This window comes from Martes martes (genome assembly GCF_963455335.1).
Source record: "Martes martes genome assembly, chromosome: 14".
In the NCBI taxonomy this organism is placed as follows: domain Eukaryota; kingdom Metazoa; phylum Chordata; class Mammalia; order Carnivora; family Mustelidae; genus Martes; species Martes martes.
In genome coordinates, this window is record NC_137902.1 from 31091002 (window position 1) to 31112602 (window position 21601).

General features: G+C 35.7%; 1 protein-coding gene across 1 annotated transcript in view; it reads left to right on the plus strand.

Annotated features, from left to right (window-relative positions):
* The window catches only part of TM9SF3 (transmembrane 9 superfamily member 3), a 67484-nt gene that overhangs the window by 39099 nt on the left and 6784 nt on the right, over positions 1 to 21601 (plus strand). Inside the window, exons 9-14 of the mRNA XM_080822739.1 lie at positions 2420 to 2550; positions 13099 to 13238; positions 16244 to 16312; positions 19621 to 19767; positions 20488 to 20571; positions 20906 to 20982. Of these exons, the coding sequence (XP_080678865.1) occupies positions 2420 to 2550; positions 13099 to 13238; positions 16244 to 16312; positions 19621 to 19767; positions 20488 to 20571; positions 20906 to 20982 (648 nt within the window). The remainder of the gene's footprint in view (positions 1 to 2419; positions 2551 to 13098; positions 13239 to 16243; positions 16313 to 19620; positions 19768 to 20487; positions 20572 to 20905; positions 20983 to 21601) is intronic.

A 21601-nucleotide genomic window follows, 5' to 3' on the forward strand; every position in this document is an offset into this window, starting at 1 on the left:
AGGTTATTATCTGATTGACAGCCCCTTGGAAGGTCTGATCATATACTAATATTTTTGTCTGAGTGATCCCTAAATACCAGGTTAATGTAAGAGATCAACCCAGAAAGTCAAGAATTTTTCAGAGTTATCTCAAGGTTATCTTGAAACTCAAGGTCTGCATGTTGTCCTCAAGGTACTGTATAATCCTCCAGACCCAATTTAAAGCTAGAGGTAGCCTGGAACTTGACCAAAATATCCAAGGGTGTGGTGAGCAGTGGGGAACACAATGCAGATGTCTGGGCTACTAACTGTACCCAGTGGAATGTGTGATTCTTTTTGATTTTGGAGTGAAAGAAGTAATAGGATTGAATATGAAATTTATAAATACATATGTGAATCCGAGAAGATAATGAAAAGTACAGGAAAAGAGAGTGCTAGGAAAGAGGTAGAATTAAAGAGGAAAATAATACTGTAATTGCCACCCTTTTTGTGTTGTTCAAATGCTGAATACTGAATCTTTATGTGGAAAGGAGGGGCTCTTGAAACTTACCTGAGAAAGAAATAAAATAGAGTTGAAAGTTCAGAATCAGTTTTTCTGGAGGAATGTCAAAGTTTGGGGTAGTAATTCTATGAGATAGATCTTTAAAAGAGCTTTACATAGGACAAAACAGAAGGGTAGGGTATTGCTTGTTTTGCTTATCATACTTCCTATTTAGGTCCCTATTGGTTTTGGTTGTGGGGTTGAATTCTAATAGTGATCCAGTAGGAAATCTTTGTGTTTTGTTCCTGAGTGGTATGCAGGTGTTTCCTTGGTAGTGCTCTTGCTTGTACACTCTGCTATATTGGAAAGATAGCTCTGTGTTACTCTCCTGATCAATGTGAACATCATTTAGAATTTTTTATTACAGAATTTAAAATTAACATAGTTTCCTTTCTTTGATTATTTAAGTAACAGATGCTCACTAAACAGAATTTTGGCAATACAGAGAGATACAAAGAAAGAGTGAAACAGGGGTGCCTGAGTGGCTGAGTTGGTAAAGTGTCCGACTCTTGGTCTCAGCTCAGGTCTTGATCTCAGGGTCGTGAATTCAAGACCCCCGAATTTTATTTTATTTTTTTAAGATTTTATTTATTTATTTGAGATAGAACAAGAGAGCGATAGAGAGAGCACAAGCACAGGGAGCAGCAGGCAGAGGGAGAAGCAGACTCCCTCCCGAGTAGGGAGCTGGATGTGGGGCTCCATCCCAGGACTTCGGAATCATGACCTGAGCCGAAGGCAGACGTTTAACTGACTGAACCACTCAGCATCCCTCAAGACCTGAATTTTAAAAAAGAAGGAAAGAAAGAAAGAAAAGAAATAGTGAAACTTGTAAGTCTGTAGTTCTAATGGCTGAGAGAGAGCTCATGAGATGCACTCTGTTCCCCCCCCCTTTTTAAAAAGATTTTATTTATTTATTTGAGAAAGTGAGGGGGAGAGAGCACAAGCAGAGGTAGAGGAGCAGAGGGAGAGGGAGAAGCAGGGGCTTCTCCCAGGATGTGGGGCTCCATCCCAGGACCCTGGATCATGACCTGAGCCAGAGGCAGACACTTAACCAACTGAGCCACCCAGGCGCCCTATTTTTCCCTTTTGAAACAAATAAATCTAAATATATGTTTATAATCATAACTACAGCTTGAAGTAAATTTAGAGACCCCTTACACCAGTTGTTTTTTTTTTTTTTTTCTTTTTAAAGCTTACATGAAACTCCAATATGTAAAACTGTTGAAAATGGACTTGTTCTTGTTGAAGCAGGGCTTGGGGCTCTTCCTTCACCAGTGACGTCATGGGCACCTCTAGGAAGCTCCTGGACTCCAAGTACTAGTTTGAAAACACCTGTCTAGGACAACTTGTAGCCTGGCAAGATTGAGTGACTTACCAAAGTTCACAGCAGTCCAGTGTCAGGGTCATGACAGAACACTGAAATATTTTACCATAGTCTGTTGTTCTTTTCCAGTACACCCACTTCAAAAGCTGTGTTTTCACCAGACATACTTGCATAGCTGGACTGGTCTTTATTAGCCGTTGTTCTGAAACAATTATTTGAGTGACAGATTTTAAGATCTTTATGTTAGAATTTTATTTATTTATTTACTTATTTATTTAAGATTTTATTTATTTATTTGACAGAGACGCAGTAAGAAAGGGAACACAAGCAGGGGGAGTGGGAGAGGAAGAAGCAGGCTTCCTGCTGAGCAGGGAGCCTGATGTGGGGGCTCGATTCCAGGACTCTGGGACCATGACCTGAGCCGAAGGCAGACATTTAACTGACTGAGCCACCCAGGCACCTGTACATTAGAATTTTAAATAAATAATTTGATGCTAAAAACAGTTGGGTACCTTGTGAACATCAATATATGACTCTCCCCACCTCTGATTTTCATTGTTTCCTTTCTCTTTCAGGAAGGAGATGGATAAAGCAGATGTTTATTGGGGCATTTCTTATCCCAGCAATGGTGTGTGGCACTGCCTTCTTCATCAATTTTATAGCCATTTATTACCATGCTTCAAGAGCCATTCCTTTTGGGACAATGGTAAGTTGCTTGAATCTTACTTTGAAACTGGAAAAATGCAAGCGTTCAGACATGAGGCCTGCTGTCTCTCTGAAGTACCTCTTAGTAAGAAGAGGTTTAGTATTTGCAGCCAGTCCCTGCTCAGTCCTAGAAAGTTAGGTGAAGAAGATATTTTTCTTCATTCTGTGAGCCAGTAAAGTGAAAGTCCAACTTACATGTATGACAGGAGAATACTATACTTTTTATCAGAGATGGGAGAAACTGGTGACTATATTGTAGAAGAATAAAGAAATGAGGGTATTTTAAGGTGATAGGTGGGTGCATTGGTTGAATTAGGTAGTGAATCTTCTCCAGAACACATTTTCTTTTTTCGGTAGCAGTGTACTTATTTTTAGAATCTCATTAAACATTTATATTGATAATATGTGTTACTTTGGACATTAAAATCCTATCTCATTATCTTACCTGTAATTACAGACTTAGAAATATTTTAGATCTTTTAACTACATTTAAACTATAACACAGATATATACCAGTGCTTTACCAGAGGTAACCCACAGTTTCCAAATTTCTCCTGTTGTTACCTTTTTACTAGAAGCAGAATTTTAGGCCTGGAGTAGACTTTAGTTTTAATGTACAGTGTGGAAACGTGTGCGCGTTCATATACACATGTGTGCAAGGTGCAGGATGGTTACTGCTTTTCAGAGAGGCTGTGTAATTGGGTCAAGATCATACAGATCATGGCAGAACTGTAACTGGACTCTTTCTGAATTTTAATCTTATTTTGGTTTTCTTTTAGCTATGTGGGAGTTATCACATGCTTTCACAAAAATTCCAAATGATTTTGCTTTATAATCCGGGTTTTTCAAAGACATTGGATATATACTTTTACTAAATCTTTGATACTTCTTAGTTAGGAATATTTTTGAAAATTGCCTCAAAATTGAAGAAGGTTTTTTTTGTTTGTTTGCTTGGGGTTTTTTGTTTGTTTGTTTGTTTTTTACAAGCCAAAGTGAGTGATAGGGTAAAGTAATTAATTACATTCAGAACTGGAAAATAATTTACTTGATAGTAGTTCCAGGCCATCAGAGAGTATCTGTAGGGAGTTAGGGACTTCTTAAAGATGATCTGCTGAATTAATTACTTTAATAGTGCTTTAAAAATGAAAATTCAGATTCTGCTGTAATTTTCCTCATTGAATTGATGTGGTGAAAATGATATTTTAAAGTTGCTTCATTTCACTAAAATGATAAATTTTACCACTCGTAAATGCGGTTTTAAATGTTAATACTCAATGTAATTTTGCCTTTCGATAACTTAATAACTACTAGAATATAGTTTCAGGCTCTATACTAAGCCAGAGAAGGTTTTTAAAATTGGTCTGTGGTGTATAAAAGAATGGTTCTTGGTGTTTAGCAGGCACCTAGAATACCATACCATGTTCTTAATTTGCGTTCTAATTTGGAGTGAAGGAATGCTAAGTGAAAGATACTCCATTGCCCTCAAGTTTTAATCAGATGTGTGCACTAACATTTTTTTTTCTCCTTTTAAAAGTATCAAAATTTGTTTGGAACATGAAATTTAAGAACTTGAGTTAATGTTTGACCTAGTTGTTCATTAAGTGTTTTAACTACTGAAATTCGTATTTTTAGTTATTTGACTTACTGACATTATGAAGGAAGTGGTTGTATAGTCTCATAAACTCCATAGTTCTCAACCCTGGGTACACATTAGAATCCTTGGGAATTTGAATAATTTCAGTGCTCACGGCTTCATCCTAAGCCAATTAAGAATTATATTTTTTAATTTTTTAAAGGTTTTCTTTAAATCCAATCACTGGTGTTTACCTGATTCTAGTTCCCAGCATCTGTGGATGGATCTGAGAGCTGAGAGGCTCCGAGAGCAAACATTTCTGAGAAGCTGGATGCTCCTACTTAACTGAACTTCTGGTTTGCAAATCAGTCTTCAGATACTCCTTTATGCTCTTCCCCAAGGCTTAGCTGTTTCAGTCCTCCATTCCTTCGATCTCTTGGACATCGAGCCCTTTCTCTGGGTGATCTTGTCTCTAGTACTCTGTTTTCTCAGATATTCCACAGTGAGAGTTTAAGCCAACCTTGGTAAAAGTGACTTCAGGCTTCTGACTTGCCGTGTCGAGGCACCTGGATAATAGGGATTTTGCCCACTGGGATCTGGAATTTTATTGGAATACTGCTCTTGTCACCAGGACTAGCCCAAGATAAGACTGAAAGTGGGCAAGGTTTATCTTCGGACTCCAGCTTCTCTGCTCAGGTGTACCAAATTACACATAAAAGCTGTTAAATCCATGTCGGATTAAACTTGAACAATTATCTATCTTCTTAGCTTAATAAAAGATAAAAGTAAAGGGTGGTGGTAATAATCTGAGCTGATATCTACTGCCCTAGGTTTAAGGGATGGTACCTAAAGTCAAGAGAGTATTACAAGAAGACTAAAGAGAGCATTTAAATGAAATTTGGGGTCATGGACTCTCCAGAGACAAATAAACCTGTTCCTGAAGTTGGAGTGTTCTGGCCAGAGGTCTGTCCTGGCTACAGGGAAGGGGAGAGCATGCACTTGAAATCAGACTGATTCTGAGAAGATAAAACCTTTTTCTTTTTCATTCTTTATTCAAGAATGATTTAGGTATTATACCCAGAGTTTTTGGTCCTGTGAGAGTTTCTTGGGAATGAGGATGTTCTGAAAACAAGTTTTAAGGCATGAAGTCTTCTGTGGGCTGTAAATCTCAGATCCTAGATTTGATGTTATTATAAGGTTTCAAGGGACGAAGAAGCAGTTGCAGAGTTTTAAAACTCAAAGTTGCAAAATAGCATAGGAACTAATAACCTCTCTAATATTAAGCTCAGCATGTACTGATAAATCCTTGACTTATTGTACTTTATTGTTTTTTCTCTCCGTGGCTAGAATAGTTGGTAGAGAAGAAACAGCAGTCATGGGTGACCGTGTTGTATCTGTCATCTTCGGGTCTGTTTTATTTTAGGTGGGGGACATCTTGAACATTATCAGAAATATGCCATCGGTTTTAGGAAATCATATTTCACAAATATTTAGGGAAATGCTCTTTCATGATCCAAGTCTTGGACCATAACTGGGAAAATGGCTTTAACAATTGGAGGCTCTCAAAAATAAAATTCATGATATGTGATTAGAAATTACCACAGTGAGGAAACAGTGGAGGCCAAGATTAATGGACAGGTGCTATTTTATATTTTATGATCTCTCAAAGGTTGTGAGAATATAGTATACCTAAGTGTAAAAGAACAATAAAGATCTGTAAAAATCGTGTTAGAAAAACTCTGTTAACTAACCTTGAACTTCTGACAAATGCTAAGACAAGTAAGAATTTGTAAAGATACTTTCATAGCAAGACCATAGGCTCATTACATGGGATCAGTGACATAACAGAGTGAAAGAAGAATGGCTCTAAGCCAGTCTTTCTCTTTCTATTCATTAAATAAAATAACCTTTAAACAAGAAAAAAACAAGAGGAAAATAGTCCCTGATAAGGGGGTCGTGAAGCCCAAGATAGATAAGGAGATTGATTGATGGTACAGGAGTAGCCAGCCACCTTAGCTGTTTAGTCTGCTGCTTAGGTAAGTGACTAGACATAATGAAGATCATGCTGATAAGTAGTGTTTGAAATAACTGTGTAAGGGAACAGAGGCACTGTATAACTGGACATAAGCAAATTTACTTTTCCAGAAGGAAAAGGAAAAAAGTGAATTCTACCTTACAAAATGTGAACTTGATAAAGCACAAGATTTTAGAATATTATTAAAATTTATGTTTTAAATCACAGAAATAATGAACATTAAGAGCTATTATGGGTTTATTAAAATGAAAATGCTGGAACAACTTCATTTCCTCTTTTTGGTAGGTTTTAGTAGACAAGAATAAAGGAATAAAAAGTATTGATCTTGTTGGACAAGATAGAGAAATGTAGGTGAATAGTACAGTCAGGTCGATGTGTAATGAAATAATTATATAATTAAAGAATTGGGATGATACTCCTGATAATGTGTTACATACTCTTTTTCGGTAGACTCTTGACTTTGGCCAGTTCAAATAATTGTTAATGATTTGTATAAAGGCATTGTAATTTGATGATTAAATTGAAAAAGAATGTGAGATCGGGGAGGAAACTAGTAATATGGAATGATGAAGACAGCATCTAAAAGGATCTCACCTGACTGAAATGATGTGCCAAATTTGATAAAATGAATCATAATAAGATGAATCACAAAACAGAGACATTTGTGCAGCATTTTGTAGTTCACAAAGCTCTTTCATACCCCTTGTCTTACCTGGTTTCAAAAGAACCCAAAGAGAGAGGCGGAGCTAGTGTTACACAGATTATCCCTGTTTTACAGAGCAGAAACCCAATGCTCTTGCAGAATAATGGACTCAAATCACATTTTGTTTGGTGTGGTGCTGCTGGCGGTGATGATTTGTTTTTGCCTCTTCATTTACTTCCTTCTTTTCTGCCAGAAGAAATTCTGGCTTTATTCTGAGAGTGGTGAATGTAGAATGCTTTATGGCTTTTTTTGGTCTGCATATTTTTACAGTCATAGTGAGGTATAAGTAATATATGATGAATTGTATATATTTAAAGTATACAGTCTGATGAGTTTTGATATATGTACATACTTGGGAATCCATCATTACAATCAAAAAAAGAAGGTATTTGATGTGTACCTTTGTAATTTACCCCTCTTATCCTCCTTTTTCCTTCCCTCCCTCCTCAGGTAATCACCAATCTGCTCTCTGTCATCATAGATTAGTTTGCGTTACCTACAATTTCACCTAAATAGAATCACACAATATGTTCTTTTTTTGTCCTTTTCCACTCAGAACATTATTTTAAGATTTATTGATGTTGCATGTATTAATAGCTTGTTTCTTTGTATTGCTCAGTAGTATTCCATACATCCCATGGATATACCACAGTTATTTACCCAGTTACCCAGTAATGCACATTTGGGGTATTTCCAATTTTTGGCTGTTACAAACAAGCTGTCATGAGTATTCATATACAAGTCTTTGTGTAGTCTATATTTTTGCTTGTCTTGGACAGATAACTATGGTGGAATGACAGTCATGATAGTTTAATATTTCAAGAAACTGCTAAAGTATAACATTGTGTGTTGACTACAGTAAAAAAAAAAAAAAAGTAAAAAATAAACCACTAAACTTTCCACAGTGGTTTTGTCATTTTACATTCCCACTAGTTTGTATAAGAGCTCCAGTTGCTCCACATGATCTCCAGCACTCAATATAGTCAGTCTTTTTAGTTTTAGTCATTCAAGTGGATACATACTGTTGTCTCATTGTGGTTTTGATTTGCATTTTCCTAAAAACTAATCATGTTGAAGATATTTTTATGTGCTTATTTGTCATCCCTATATTTTTAATGAATGTTCTAATCTTCGGCTTGTTTTTAATAGGTTGTTATCTTATTGAGTAGAAAAGTTCTTCGTGTATTGTATGTAATAGTCCTTTGCCTTATAGTTATTTTGGAAATATATTCTCCCGTTTTGTGTCTTGACTTTTCATTTTCTTAAGAGTATCTTTTGAAGAGCAAAAGTAATTAAGTCTAATTAATTATTTTTCTTTATAGTTTGTGCTTTTCTGTCCTTTTGCTAAAGCAGAGATCAATAAGCTTTTCTCCTGTGTTTTCTTCTAGAAATTTTATAGTTTGGACTCTTAAGTATGATCCATTTAAGATCAGTGATTTTATTTTTAGTTAGTTTTGTTTATTGTATGAGTTAATAGTCGGGTTTTATTTTGTTTTGCTTATGGCTATTTAGTTGTTCCAACACCATTTGTTGAAAAAGTTATGCTTTCTTCACTGAATTGCCTTAGTATTTTTGTCATTTAATGTGGATCTATTTTTGAACTTTCTGCTCTCTTTCATGGATTAATTTGTCATGTTTTTCTGCCAGTGTCACACTGTCTTGATTACTGTAGCTTTATAATAAGTTTTGAAATCAGTTCTTTTCCAACTTTGTTTTGGTATTTTTAAGTTCTTCTTATTTCCATGTAAAGTTTAGAATGACCTTGTCAGTTTCTAAAAAAAAAAACAAAACTAAGATTTTGATTTGGATTGTATTGTATCCAATAGATACAATTGGAATTGTTCTATTGATCTATAGATCAATTTGGGAAGAATTGACATATTAACAATATTGAGTCTTTTAGTTATAGAATACAGCATGGCTCTTAACTCAGGTATTTTTAATTTTTCTCTTTTATAGATTCTAGTGCTTAAATTTTGTATTTCTTTTTTGAATTGACATCTTTTATTCTATTCGTAAATGACACTTTAAAAATTTCAAACTCAGATTGTTTGTTGATGGTGTATTTAAAAACAATTGATTTTTGTATATTGGCTTTGCATCCTGCAACTTTGCTAAACTCACTTATTCTATTTTCTTTTTTTGTAGGGTCCTAAGATTTTTTTACATAGATTATTATGTTATGTGTGAGTAAAGACACTTGCATTTCTACCTTTCTATTCTGTATACTTTTTTATTTCTTTTTCTTGCCACGTTGCACTGGCCAGAACCTCCAAGTGCAGTGTTGAACGGAGGCAGTGAGAGCAGACTTTCTTGTCTTATTCCTTCTCTTGGAGGGAAAGCATCCAGTTTTGTGCCATCAAGTGAAGTGTTACCTGTATTTTTTCTTTGTAGATGCCCTTCATGTTGATGAAGTCCTTCTGCTCCTAATTTGCTGAGAATGGTTTTTTTGTTGTTGTTGTTTGTTTGTTTTGAATGGAGGTTGGATTTTGCAGTGGCTTTCTCTACATCTTTTGAGATAATCATTAACTCATTTTTTAGTCTGGTCATATGGTCAGTTAATATTGATTGTTTTTGAATCTTAAACTGATTTTTCATTCCTTTGATAAACCTCAATTTGTTATGATGTACTTACCTATTTTATATGTCGCTGGATTCAATTTGCTAAAATTTGTTGGGTTTTGTGTCTATATTTATGAAAGCTACTGGTCTGTAGTTTTCTTTTTTCCTGGTTTTGGTAGCAGGATGATGTTAGGTTCATCACATACGTTTTTAACCTCAAATCCAGTGTTTCTTCTGTTAGAGTACTGAAGTCCAAAAAGTGAAGTGGGAAGTTACTTACTTGCATATTGAAAATAATCTCATAAAATAGACTTCTTATGGGCATTTTTGTTTGATTTGTAGATCTTTGCCCTGATTAGTAGATCTTATTGTTGAAATGCTTAAACTGAAGCTCATTAATTTTTATTTAGATTTAAAGGCATAAAATATATGAGGTAGAAAAGGAGTAATAAAAATTGTCTAGTCTGAGCAGATGTTTAAGAAACACATAATGACCGATAAGACAGTATATTTCCTCAGAATCAACTTACCTGAAAGCAATTACTGTCTGTCACAATAAATAAAATGTATATTTTTAACATTCCAAAATAGCCCATCTCAGAATGCATTTTCCCTTTCCATTCCTTTCACACCATGGATTTCGTAAAAGGCCAGTCTGGAAGCAGAGTTAGAATAAGAATGAGCCAAATTCTTGGTTTGTGACTGAAATGGGGAAGAGCTGACAAGTTGGTTCATTTTTGAGGTATTAAGTACTGATAGGCAGTACTTGTTTCTAACTTGCTTTTATTGTAGATAGTGGAGGTGCTCAACCTGGAGTAAGTCTTTCCTCCCTCCATTGCCTGCTTTTGCTATTGGTCCAGGAAAGGAGGCTAGGGGAGGGCTCTATATTGGTTTGAGTTCCAGAGTTTTCACAGTGTATTAGACTAATGGTTTGTTTTTTTTTTTTAACTTTTAGCTACTAAATTTCATTTTACTTACTTATTTTTTTAAAGGATTTTTATTTATTTACTTGACAGAGAGAGAGAAGGCACAAGCAGGGTGAACAGGAGAGGGAGAAGCAGGCTTTCCGCTGAGCAGGGAGCCTGGTGTGGGGCTTATCCCAGGACTCTGGGACCATGACCTGAGCTGAAGGCAGACGCTTAACCAACTGAGTCACCCAGGCGCCCCTACTAAATTTCATTTTTTTTTTTATTATTTATTTATTTATTTATTTTTTCTAAATTTCATTTTAAAATGAAACTTTGTGGAAGCCAAATATAGAAAACAGATAAAAGTTGACTCTTTTAGTATTAATAAATTTTGCAAATTCAGTATTTTAACATTCTCAACTTAATGAGGAGCAATAAAGTTGTGATGAATACAGATCTGATATATAGGGGTATGAATAAGAGGTCAGTCATGTCTTCTTCAGTAACCAATTTATTTGGTTGAATATCAGTCTTGAGAAAAATCCTGACATCATGGATGATTTAATTCATATGACTTTTTTCTTAATAGCTTGCCTTAACAATCTCAGAGTAATTCTTCAAGTAAACTCATCCAGAACTTGAACATAAAGGAATAGGAAATTGGTTTCACAGTTCAGTCTCTAACAGTTTCTAACAAACTGCTCACATTTTTTTTTATCATGTATAGAAAAACAGACAAGAAAAGAGGGAAAAATTAGATAAATACCAAACAGTTGATAATGTCTTGATGAGACTTTTTATTGATTATTGTTATGCTTTGAATGAGCACACAGGCAATATATGCTCTCAGATCACTTGCCACTTACTTGCCTGTCACACACATGTGCTGTAGTGCATTTGCTTGTACAACTTTGGGTGAACAAATGAGTGCAGGCCTGAATTGGATTGGTGGGAGGGGAGGGAGAAGAAAAGACCAGTGTAGCATCATGAACCTTCCTAATCAATGACTCAATTATAAGAAGTCCAAATCTGTACACAGAGTTGTTGGCAGGAGAAACTATTCTCAGATTTGTATGAAAATGAGCTAGCCAGGTTATGATAGCTTCAGTGTGTTAATACTTGGTACAGAACTCATTTGGATCTGTATATTTTTTTAAGCACACTTTAAAATATTTTTTAAAAACACTGTTTTCAAAAGAATATTCAAATTAATTTCTTATGGAATTTCCAAAGCTCTTCAGCAGGACCTGAGCGGTTTGTAGAACAATTTGAAAACCACCTCCTAGACCATGTCATTCCTCATAGGAATATTTTCTTCAGCTTCTCTTCATTTCTTGTTTGAAATTAGAGTTCTGGTAAATTAAGAGGGAAATATATAGATCTCTGTTACGATTTGTTAACACTTACCGGTCTTGTATACTTAATGATATAGCAAATCTCAATAAGAAAGCAGTCAACAGCAAGAATTGAGACAGAATTCATCCACCAGATATGTATGAGGCAATGTAAAATTTGCAGTATTTTAAATGATTAATATATCTCAAAACAGCTTATTTTCCATGTTTCACATTCTTATTATAGGAGCATAAATTCATATTATTAATAGGTCTAAACTGAGATACCAATAATTTGAGTTCCTAAGCTTGATCTTTAAAATGGAATTTCAGGACTCTCTTAACTCTCATACATTTATACAAGTTTTATATGGAAGAAAGATGATAATCTTTGGCTTGTTTAAAACACAGAAGCACGTGTGCACACACACACACACACACAAGTATATAATGAAGATGTGGTTTCACTAATGTTGCTTCAAAATAGACTCTATTCTTGTGTAATAACTGGATTTTCTACCCCACGCTTCTTCATTTTTCTTAGTTTCTTCACAATTTTCTTTCAGCTTTTCTCACTTTTACTTTTTATTAGAACCCTAAAATGTATAATAGAAAGTGATCTCAGAGGCAGTTCAGTCCTCCCATTTTATAAGAGTTCACAGTGAAGTGGTCTTAACCAGATCCTGGCTGGCAAAGAGCTTGAGTGTGTGTCCTTGAGTACCCAGATTTATATAAGGAAAAAGTCACAGAAATAATTATTTTCCTAACTGACTGCTTTGGTTCTTGAATTTCTATGTGGTTTTCCCTATAACGTTAGACATTGAACTGCTGATGGACAGAAAAATACTCCTACCGTTTTAGTATTGACCCACCTGTGTGTAAACAGAGCTATGCTTGTGTGAAATAAGGCAGTGTGGAATAGAAACACGCACGGTCTCTGAGACGGGGAGATCAGAACTGAGGTTTTGGTCTGGCTGCCTCCTAGCTGTGTGGGCATGGAAGGTTACTTAGCCTCTCTTCATTTTCTTCATCTGTAGAGTAGGGAAATAACATGCAAAGCTTCCTGAGCTCAATAAAATGCAGCCAAATAGATAAGTTGGTTATAACAAGAAAAGATAAAGGATATGTTAGAAGCTTGACAGCTGAAAGTGACATCAGGAGATTAAAAAGGGCCGCAGCAGAGAGCACGGGGAGAACGGGGAACTCGAGCAGCTGTTGTAGGCGAGAAGCAGTTTGGCTTGTATTTAGTTCAATTCTAATACTTAAGGCACATTCTTTGCCTTTTTTCATTAATGTATATCTTATACAATTTTAACCTATATTGAACTTAAACATTTTCTTTTGTGGTCAAATTGTGTTTAAATTTTTAAGTGTCCCCTTTATTTTTATTAATGTTATTCTGAGTAATCATACACATTTTAATTTAATTTACAGGTGGCCGTTTGTTGCATCTGTTTTTTTGTTATTCTTCCTCTAAATCTTGTTGGTACAATACTTGGCCGAAATCTGTCAGGTCAGCCCAACTTTCCTTGTCGTGTCAATGCTGTGCCTCGTCCCATACCGGAGAAAAAATGGTAAAGAGAATGCTAAATCTTATGTCATTGTTCCTCATGATATAGAAATTCTTAAGGCAATTATGTATATGTAACTTTTAGAATTGGCATGTATTTATAAGAATGACTGTCTTAAGTTTGAACTTAAGAATTTGTCTTTTTACTTTTTCCTTCGACCTATATTGTTAGTAGTAGTAATCAATTATATCCTTATTTGACTTTCTGAACATTGGTGTGATTTGCAGATAAGTTAAATGCTTTGATAAGTACACTAGTGCATCTAGGTGGGTGGAACTAAAGCTGCAACAGTTTTATTATTGTATACAGGACAAAATTGACCTGCTGCCTATTTTTTTTTTTAAGATTTTATTTATTTATTTGACAGACTGAGATCACAAGTAGGCAGAGAGGCAGGCAGAGAGAGGGGAGGAAGCAAGCTCCCTGCCGAGCAGAGAGCCCGATGTGGGGCTCGATCCCAGGACCCTGGGATCATGACCTGAGCTTAAGGCAGAGACTTTCACCCCCTGAGCCACCCAGGCGGCCCCTTGCTGCCTATTTCTGAAAGAAGTTCTGTTGGAACATATCTATGCCTGTTCGTTCACATATTATTGATGACTGCTTTCACACTGTGGCATCAGACAAAGACCGTGTCGCGTTCACAACCTGAAATAGTTACTATCTGAACCATCACAGAAAAAGTTTGGCAACCTTGGCTTATAATTTAATTTTCCTTTCCAGATATCTTATTATTCTAAATAAACTGACACACATTTATAGCCACATATATCATACTGGTTGAGAGATGAATTAGGACTAAGACCAGTTATAATGTCCTGGCTTAATATTCTTTGTCTTCACTTCTGGGAGAGTACAGAATCTCTCAAATACATTCTGTCACATCGTATGCACAAAATGTGTTCTTGAGGTCCTCCCAGAATTCCAGATTAATCCTGACAAAAGGTGATGAGTATTTCTATGAAACGGCTGAAGACATTCTTTAATTGCAGCAGAATGAACATAGTTTACAATTTCTTTGACCCATCAACTTTGAAAGTATGATTCTTGATGGGTTTTTAAATTGAGGGAATTTGTATTTTTTCAAATTCCAGACATAAAATGGAATGTCATTAATGTATTTCTATGTTTTGTAATTCAAATTTAAACAAAATGTGAACTCGTATAAATATATTGCCTTTTAAAGTTAGTAAATTAAATGTTTTAGAGCTGATTTATGCTATTCTGCTTTCTTCATTTTCCTAATTCTTACTAGTGGACAAAAGTAGAACAATCTTATCATATATACATTTATTACATTCTCCCTTTCATAAGAATTGCTGCACATTAAACTCTACATATCCATAATAAGGGATATATATTGAAAAGCCTCTGTTCCTAGATATTTTACCTTATTAATAGACATAATTTGTATTCAGATACTTACATACACAGTCTTTTGTAGACTTGGAGGTCATTAATAGGAGTGGAGGCTGAATAAAAACAGCGCTTTTAAAGGAGGGTGATTTGTTTTAGTCTTAGGATTGTCCAGGTTCCGTTTTTTCCTTAGATTGGTGATTGTGAGAAATTCTGTAGTTTTTTTTTTAAAGTCCATTTTCTCTTTCAAATCAAGATTAGACTCGAGGTCACTAGGGTTGGTGAGGGAGAGGAAGGAACAACACCTGACCTTGCAAACCCTGGGTCACAGTTAGTTGGAGGAAAGCTCATGTGTATCTTTATTTTCCATATATAATTCCATGGGATCTAAAATCTGGATACTAGATCTGGCTTTCATTGATTGTGTTATCTTGGGCAGATTATTTTTAACCTCTGTGGGTCTTGGATTCCTATAAAGGGAGGAAAGAAAACTGGATTAAATGGTTTTCAAGGTTTTGTTTTGTTTTTTCAACATTCATAATCCCACTTTCTTCTCAGTTTTGTTTTTTTAGAGAGGAAGAAAGCAAGAGAGTGTGTGTGTATGTGTGTGTGGATGTGCACACATGTGCGGGGCGGTGAGCAGAGGGAGAGAGAGAATCTTAAGCAGGCCCAGCAAGGGGCCTAATGTGGGACTCGATCTCATGACCCTGAGGTCTGATCTTAGCCAAAACCAAGAGTCAGACGTTTAATTGACTGAGCCACTCAGGCACTCCCCTCTTCTTGGTTTTTTAGTTTGTTTATCCCAGAGATAGTAGTTTAGTATCTTTTATGTGCCAGATATTGTGCTGGACACTGGGAATACCTAGAGGAATAGCTTCTGCCTGCCAGAGTTTCTAAACTAGAGAGGTGTGATATGGATGTGATCACACAGTTGTTCATAGTGTGGTAAGTGCTGCCACAGAGTTATGATCAGGAGGCAGGGCAAGCGTCGGGGAAGGACCCACCTCTTTCTGGGGGACTTGAGAAGGATTTTACGGGGAGAACACTGGAGCCAAGTGCTTGCAGGAGAAGTATGACGAGAAAAGCCATTCCAGGTGGAGAATTACCAGTTGCCTTGTTTGCTGAGTGAATAAATGAGGTTTGAATTTTATTTTTTATTCACTCTTTGGCTCTAGTGTAACCCAGAACTCTTAACACCTTAATTGTATAATTCATAGGCAGAGAAATTATTGAACCAAGGAAAGCATGACCACAGTTTGGGAAACATTATTTCAGATAGGGCTCTAAAGACTTTCCTTTTCCCGTGGCTTTCTATAAATAAATGCCTGTAAAGTTTTTAGAAGTTTTTGAGAGATGTAGAACAGGAGCAGATACCTAGAGTTTTTCCTGAGTTCTGTCGTTAGCAAGAATTTCTATTCCCCAAATTCTTATCTCGGCCTCTTATGCCAGAAAGAACTTTGACTAAAACCTATGGCTAATTTGAAGTCCTACCTCTGCATTATAACCTGTTTGAATTTTTTTTTTCTTTTTACTGGTTTGTTTCTATCCCTTGGGTTATTTTTAAGTACCAAGCATCTGCTTTCTGTTACCTGGATTGATATATTATAATGTGAAAATCATACTAGAAGTTTATTGCCAATTTTACTATTTTCCAGGTTCATGGAGCCTGCAGTTATTGTTTGCCTGGGAGGAATTTTACCTTTTGGCTCAATCTTTATTGAAATGTAAGTTGTGGCAATGCATTTATGTTTTGAGGGATGTAATTGTAATAAGAGAATTTAGGAGTTGGAGTAGGTGTAGAATCATCAGATGGGAAGGCATCTAACAGAGATAGTATGATAATTTCATGGCTCCCGGAAAGGGATCTAACATAATCTACCTAAAAGCAGTTTTCTGCTGTGGTCTCAAGTATGCAGGTGAAATTTATGTTTTATGTTATGTTCTAGAGCCTTCTTACCTAACAGGAGAGCTTAGAAATCAAAGAATGAATGCTAAAGAGTACTAAACCAGTCTTTGATCACATGAATGATAGAAGGAATTTCTGGTTTTTATTATATTTTGAAAGTGTTTCTGAGGGTCTGGGGAACTAGGTAAACCATTACCTACCAGTCAGTCTAGATCTTGACATCTTCGGATACATGTATTCCAAGTGTCCTTCCATAGAAGTCTTCAGGAGTGCTGGAGAATGTGTATGTGTTTGGGGGTGGGAGGTATGCACCTGGGGCCCAGGTACTGTGCTTCACACCTGCATCCCTGGTCACTACCGCAAAATACAAGTCTTTTCTTTTCTCAGCTCATATTCCAGTGTTCCTTGATGAGAATGCCCTGGCATTTTAGGCAGGACACTTCTTTGTATGGGACTTTCTCAAGAACTGCAATCATACTCCTCTGGTTCTTACCCACAAAATGCCAGTCATGTGACTGCTCAGAACTCCCTTACACATTTCCAGATGCCCCACTGCTGATTGTCTCCCGTACAGTGGACACCTTCTTAACAGACATGATTGGATCTGATAATTGGTTAATTGAAAGTTGGCTCATATAAGGGAATTACTGAGAAAAAAAAAAGATTCATACATAACATTTTATTTTAACTTAAAACAGCTAATGGTACATCTTTCACTCATGTTTTTAAAAATGTAGAGCCAAAGTCTTTGATTTATATCTAGTCAATGTTTCCATCATTTTCCCTTTGACATTCATAACATTCTTCTGTGTTTCCAGTGTTTCTAAAGTGGAACAAGAACATTAAGACCTTTCTTAAGCATTAAGTGCAGAATCCTTCTAGATTTATACATTTCTCTCCCAGACTTTCATATTTTATTTTATATTTTATATTTTATATATATAAATATTTTATATATTTATATATATAAATATATATTTATATATTTATATATATTTTTTATATATTTTATATATATAAAATATAATATAAATTTATATATATAAATATATATATTTTTATATATATAAATTTTTTATATATATAAATTTTATATATTATATATATATTTATATATATATAAATTATATATATATTTTTATATATATTTTATATATTTATATATTTTATATATATAAAATATAATATAAAATTTTATATTTTATATTTTATATTTATATTTTATATATATATACTTTCATATTTCATGTTTTACCCACACCTAATTTCATGTTGTTTTTTTTAAGTGACTCACCTTATTAAATTTCTCCAAAACATTCAACATAATGTTCATAGGAATCATGCATCCTTTTTGCTTTTACATTTATTGGTGTATGTCATATTCAATTACATTATCTAATTATACTAACAAGCACAATTGACATAGATTTGGACCATCCCTGGTAGTCACCTGCCAACTGTGAGTGTGCTGTGGGTATTAATCAGTACCATAGAGGGACCGGAGTGTGTGTCACTCTAGCTTGTGGTTTAATAAAGCCCGTTCAGGAACCTCTTCGGTACTTCTAGGCTCATATACTGCTTTGTATCCTCACCCTGACTTGAGCTCTATTTTCCTGTCTTACCCCTTTTCCCAGTACCTTTGGGATCACATCTCTTCCTCCTTTCTCAAGTACTCCATTCCATTAGATAGCCTCTCTGCTGTATCCTTAAGTTCTCTTCTGTTTTGACCACCCTCAAGCCCATTTTCCTCTTGGTAGCCACACTGATCTTTTTTTTTTTTTTTTAAAGATTTTATTTATTTATTTGACAGACAGAGATCACAAGTAGACAGAGAGGCAGGCAGAGAGAGGAAGGGAAGCAGGCTCCCGGCTGAGCAGAGAGCCCGATGTGGGGCTTGATCCCAGGACTCTGGGATCAAGCAGAGGCTTTAACCCACTGAGCCACCCAGGTGCCCCCACACTGATCTTTTTAAGGTGTTCATCTGATCACATCCCTTCTTTACTAAAGACCTTTTTTCATTTTCATTGAGGTAAGATTCCAACCCCATGACATAGCCAGTGAGGACCTTCATAACACATCTCTTCTCCATCCACATCTCGTAGCTCTCACCCCTTCACTTGAAGTTCTAGCCATATTCAGTAACTTTGAGTTTTTCTAAATACAGTGAATTCCCTTATTTGTAAGCTTTGCCTTTGCTGTTCCTATTCCTGGAACATTCTTCTGGCTCCCCTTACTCCCACATGGCTTATTTGATTCTTCTCGCTACCCCTTCTCGCCAGAGCCCTACCTAAACAAACCGGTAAGATGCCCCCTTAGGTGCATTGATAAAGCTCTTCTCACAGGGCATTATGACTACCTCCTTATTGGTGATCCCCCTTTACAGTAATGTCCCCGAGGGTAGAAGAAGACTGTCATCTTCATGATTCTGTTCTCACTGCTTCTTGGACATGTGGTAGGGCCTCTAAATTGTGGAAAGAATGAATGACAAATGAATGAGCTAAACAGAAGAGAACAAGAAAAAGCAAAGAGGCTAAAAGAAAAGACCCTTTTCTGCTGATGACTTGGGGAATGGAATTAGTGTGAGGGTCTTGTTCTTCATATAAAATGTTAATGCCATCTCTTACTGTTGTCTGGAAACAGCAGGAAACTTCTTCAGGCTTTCTTTTTCTAACTTTATTTTCCTAATTTTGTACATTATTACTCTATCAAGCCTACTTTTAAAAATTTACTAGGGTGTTTTATAAAATATAAAATACATTGCTTGAGTAGTGTTGTAGCTACAAAAAAAAAAAGAATGAGGGAATTGCCTTTATTATAAAGATAGGAATTTTTAGCTATTTTTCTTTGCCACATTTTACTCCTTTAAGCGTCTAATTTATTCAGTTTGCTTAGAGATGAATGCCCTACTAAAAAATCTGTTCTTGAAAGATTATCCAAGAAAATATTTTTGAGAGATTTTTGGAGGATTTAATAGATAAAAAAGGGTAAGAGTTGGAAGTTACTTGAAAGAAAATAATAATTGAGATTTGAGTATGACAAAAGTGAGAACTAAGATGTGAGCTATAGCAAAAGCGGGTGATCTTCAAGAATAAAGGCTAGAAACTGTGTTTATTGCATTTTGTTTAGGTATTTCATCTTCACGTCTTTCTGGGCATATAAGATCTATTATGTCTATGGCTTCATGATGCTGGTGCTGGTCATCCTCTGCATCGTGACCGTCTGTGTGACCATTGTGTGCACGTACTTTCTACTAAATGCAGAGGATTATAGGTGGTAAGTACTTATATTGGGGAGGAACCTCAGGGGACGATCCTATTTTCAAGTAAGATGCCATTCGAAGTGTATTAAGTAGAGTAAAAGATCTGTATAGTAATTCTGGTCCTTAGGATGGGAATTATTTTTAGTTACAAATTGAAGATTTTAGAGGAAAAGCAATAACAGCTAGAAAAAGTTTTTGTACTCATAGTGGTCACTGTGTTACATATTTTTACAAGGTGCTTGATGTGGTAAGAACTTTATGAGGACATTGCTACATTTTGAACAAAAGGCAGTTCTGAAAAAGGAAGTGGTTTATTTAAGGTCACTTATAATAGGGCATCTGAAAAAATTCAGGATCTCTCCTTCCAGTTCTTAGGCTTTCTCCTTGTAGATATATTTAAATGCCGTCTACCTGCATTTTTAAAAAGATTTATTTGTTTCACAGAGAGAGGGAAAGAGAGCAAGCTTGAGTGCGGTGGGTCGGGGGGATTCAGGGAGGTGATCTTAAGCAGGCTCCACACCTAGCGCAGAGCCCCACACAGGGTTTGATCTCATGACCCGAGATCGTGACCTGAGCTGAAATCAAGAGTTGGCTGCTTAACCAGCTATGCCACTCAGATGCCCCACATGCATTTGTTCTTAAATACACAGAATCTTCAAGGATGTTTTTATAAAATTCTTGGGCTTAAAATCTGTTTCAGTGCTATTCATTCAAAAGAGTTACCTCTTTTTCAGGCAATGGACAAGTTTTCTCTCTGCTGCATCAACCGCGATCTATGTTTACATGTATTCCTTTTACTACTATTTTTTCAAAACAAAGTAAGTGGAGACATTTTCTCATTTTGTATTTAGGAAACTGTTGTCATTTAAATACCAGAATTTAAGAATAAAACATAGAGCATAGGGAATGTAGTTATTGGTATCATCCTAAGCACTGTACGGTGACAGATGGTGGCTCCCCTTGCGTGGGCACAGCATAATGTATAGACTTGTCCAGTCAGAGCTGTCCAGTCACTGTTTGTACACCTGCAACTAATGTAACATCGTGTGTCAACTAACTATACTTCAGTTTATACAAATAAATAGTAGAATCTAAGGCCCTCTTTGATAGTAAAAATTGATATACTATATATATTTTTTTGTCTTATTTCAGGATGTATGGCTTATTTCAAACATCATTTTACTTTGGATATATGGCGGTATTTAGCACAGCCTTGGGGATAATGTGTGGTAAGTTCTGAAATTTTGGGAATATCATGAGTAAATCTTTGCGATTTTTAGAATCAGAAAAATATAGTAATTGCAAATTGCATTCCGTTGCTTGGTCAGAAGCGACAAAATAATCTCAAGATTCTGATTTCAGTCCTTTTGACTATTCCTCAAAAATTCATCCTTGATTCTTTTTTAATGTTCTGTTCCTAATCTGTATTACACTGTTTTCTATACCACAATTAGTTTCTTTTTCATGTTGAAATTTGGCCATTTTTAAACTTAGTCTCTTTGGAAAAGATAATAATGTAAACAAGTTAAGGTTTGATTCTTGTTTGGAAGTTTCTAAGACTGTTCACAGAGATAACCGTGTCTAAGAGGCATTGTCCAGATTATAAGTACACACTTGGGTATCTGTAGACTGGGTTTAAGTTCTGGCTGTGCCATGTGTATGCTCTGTACCTTGATCCAGTTCTCCAAGCTCTTCAAACTATGTAAAATAAGATAATGCCACAATTTTGGGGGTTTATCACAGTCTCCCGTTAAGTAGAAGAAGTAATTTTTATCACCATACGATAGAGTCTCACCATACGATAGAGATAGTGTGAAACACCTAGAAAAGAAGTTTTAGAAGCAACCT